The sequence below is a fragment of the Octopus bimaculoides genome, chromosome 22 (assembly GCF_001194135.2).
Source record: "Octopus bimaculoides isolate UCB-OBI-ISO-001 chromosome 22, ASM119413v2, whole genome shotgun sequence".
Taxonomy (NCBI): Eukaryota; Metazoa; Mollusca; class Cephalopoda; order Octopoda; family Octopodidae; genus Octopus; species Octopus bimaculoides.
The window spans coordinates 18,110,758-18,111,865 of record NC_069002.1 but is presented as its reverse complement, the minus strand read 5'-3'; the positions used below and the strand labels follow the sequence as shown (position 1 = coordinate 18,111,865).

The 1,108-nt window shown below is 36.2% G+C and overlaps 1 protein-coding gene across 1 annotated transcript in view; it reads right to left on the bottom strand.

Moving 5' to 3' along the window:
* The window catches only part of LOC106867316 (IQ domain-containing protein E), a 59,892-nt gene that overhangs the window by 50,569 nt on the left and 8,215 nt on the right, over window positions 1–1,108 (bottom strand). Inside the window, exon 4 of the mRNA XM_014912156.2 lies at window positions 792–920. Coding sequence (XP_014767642.1) covers window positions 792–920 — 129 coding nt within the window. The remainder of the gene's footprint in view (window positions 1–791; window positions 921–1,108) is intronic.

Here is a 1,108-nt window from a genome sequence, read left to right as displayed (position 1 = left end):
TACTTTATCCGGATTGTAGTGAAATTCTTCGATGGAATTTGCAACACCATCTGCTGAAAATGATTCTGTCATATTTCTCGCCTGCAGTAACAATTCTGTTAACTTCTGTAGTCGCTGCTGCTGCTGCTGCTCTTGTTGTTTCACTACAGCTTTCAGTAACTTTTCCATTTTTGGTGCTATTAGAAACCTCGTCGCCACTGTTATATCGCAATACTACACAGTGGTTGTGTGAGCTGCGAATCCTCGTCGCCAATATAGCTTGGCACCAGTGACGTCACAACTCATTTCTACAGCTGAGTGAACTGGTGCAATGTGAAATAAAGTGCCTTGCACATGAACACAACACAGTCCATTCTGGGAATTGAACTCACTACCCCATGATTATGAGCCCAATGCTCTAATATGAAAAAGTAAATAAAACTGTCTTCTCGGCAGTTTTTATATGAAAAGAATAGTAGAATAAAGCATCGTACTTGAACAAAAGTAAGGACTGGCATCAGCAACGTTATCCCGCTTTACAATACAGCCTGAAGAACTCTCATCTACACAATGCCAGTATAGACATGGCAGATATTAAAATAACAAGGATAAAACATAATAATGATGAATATTTCATGAATGGCTTTTGACTTTGTTTTATGCCAAACATACAATCCAAGGCACTCACCTCCTCTGCTGCCACAACCACAATCACCTCCCCCACCCCCACTGCTGCAAGAACAAAAACAAAAAAGAATGACTAAAACCAAACAAAAGAATGAACAAAGGGAAAATAAAACGGTAAAACATACGAGAATTGATTTCTGGCATTTTTCTTGTTTTACCAAAACACATGACTTGCCGAAGATATGCTGAAGTACTGTTATATGCCACATTCTGATCAACTTTTTTCAGTAAGACAGTATTCGTACCAGTATTTTCTGTACAAAGAGATCAAAGAAATGTTTAACAAAAATTGTTTAACTAAAAACAAACACCTTTCAAAATATACCACATTAGAATTTAGCAATGCTTGATTTTTATGTATGAAGCTCCATTATCTTGCATAGTTTTTGTATTTTTGAAGTATTTTCAGACCCTATTAAAAAATTTTTAAATATCTATGTAT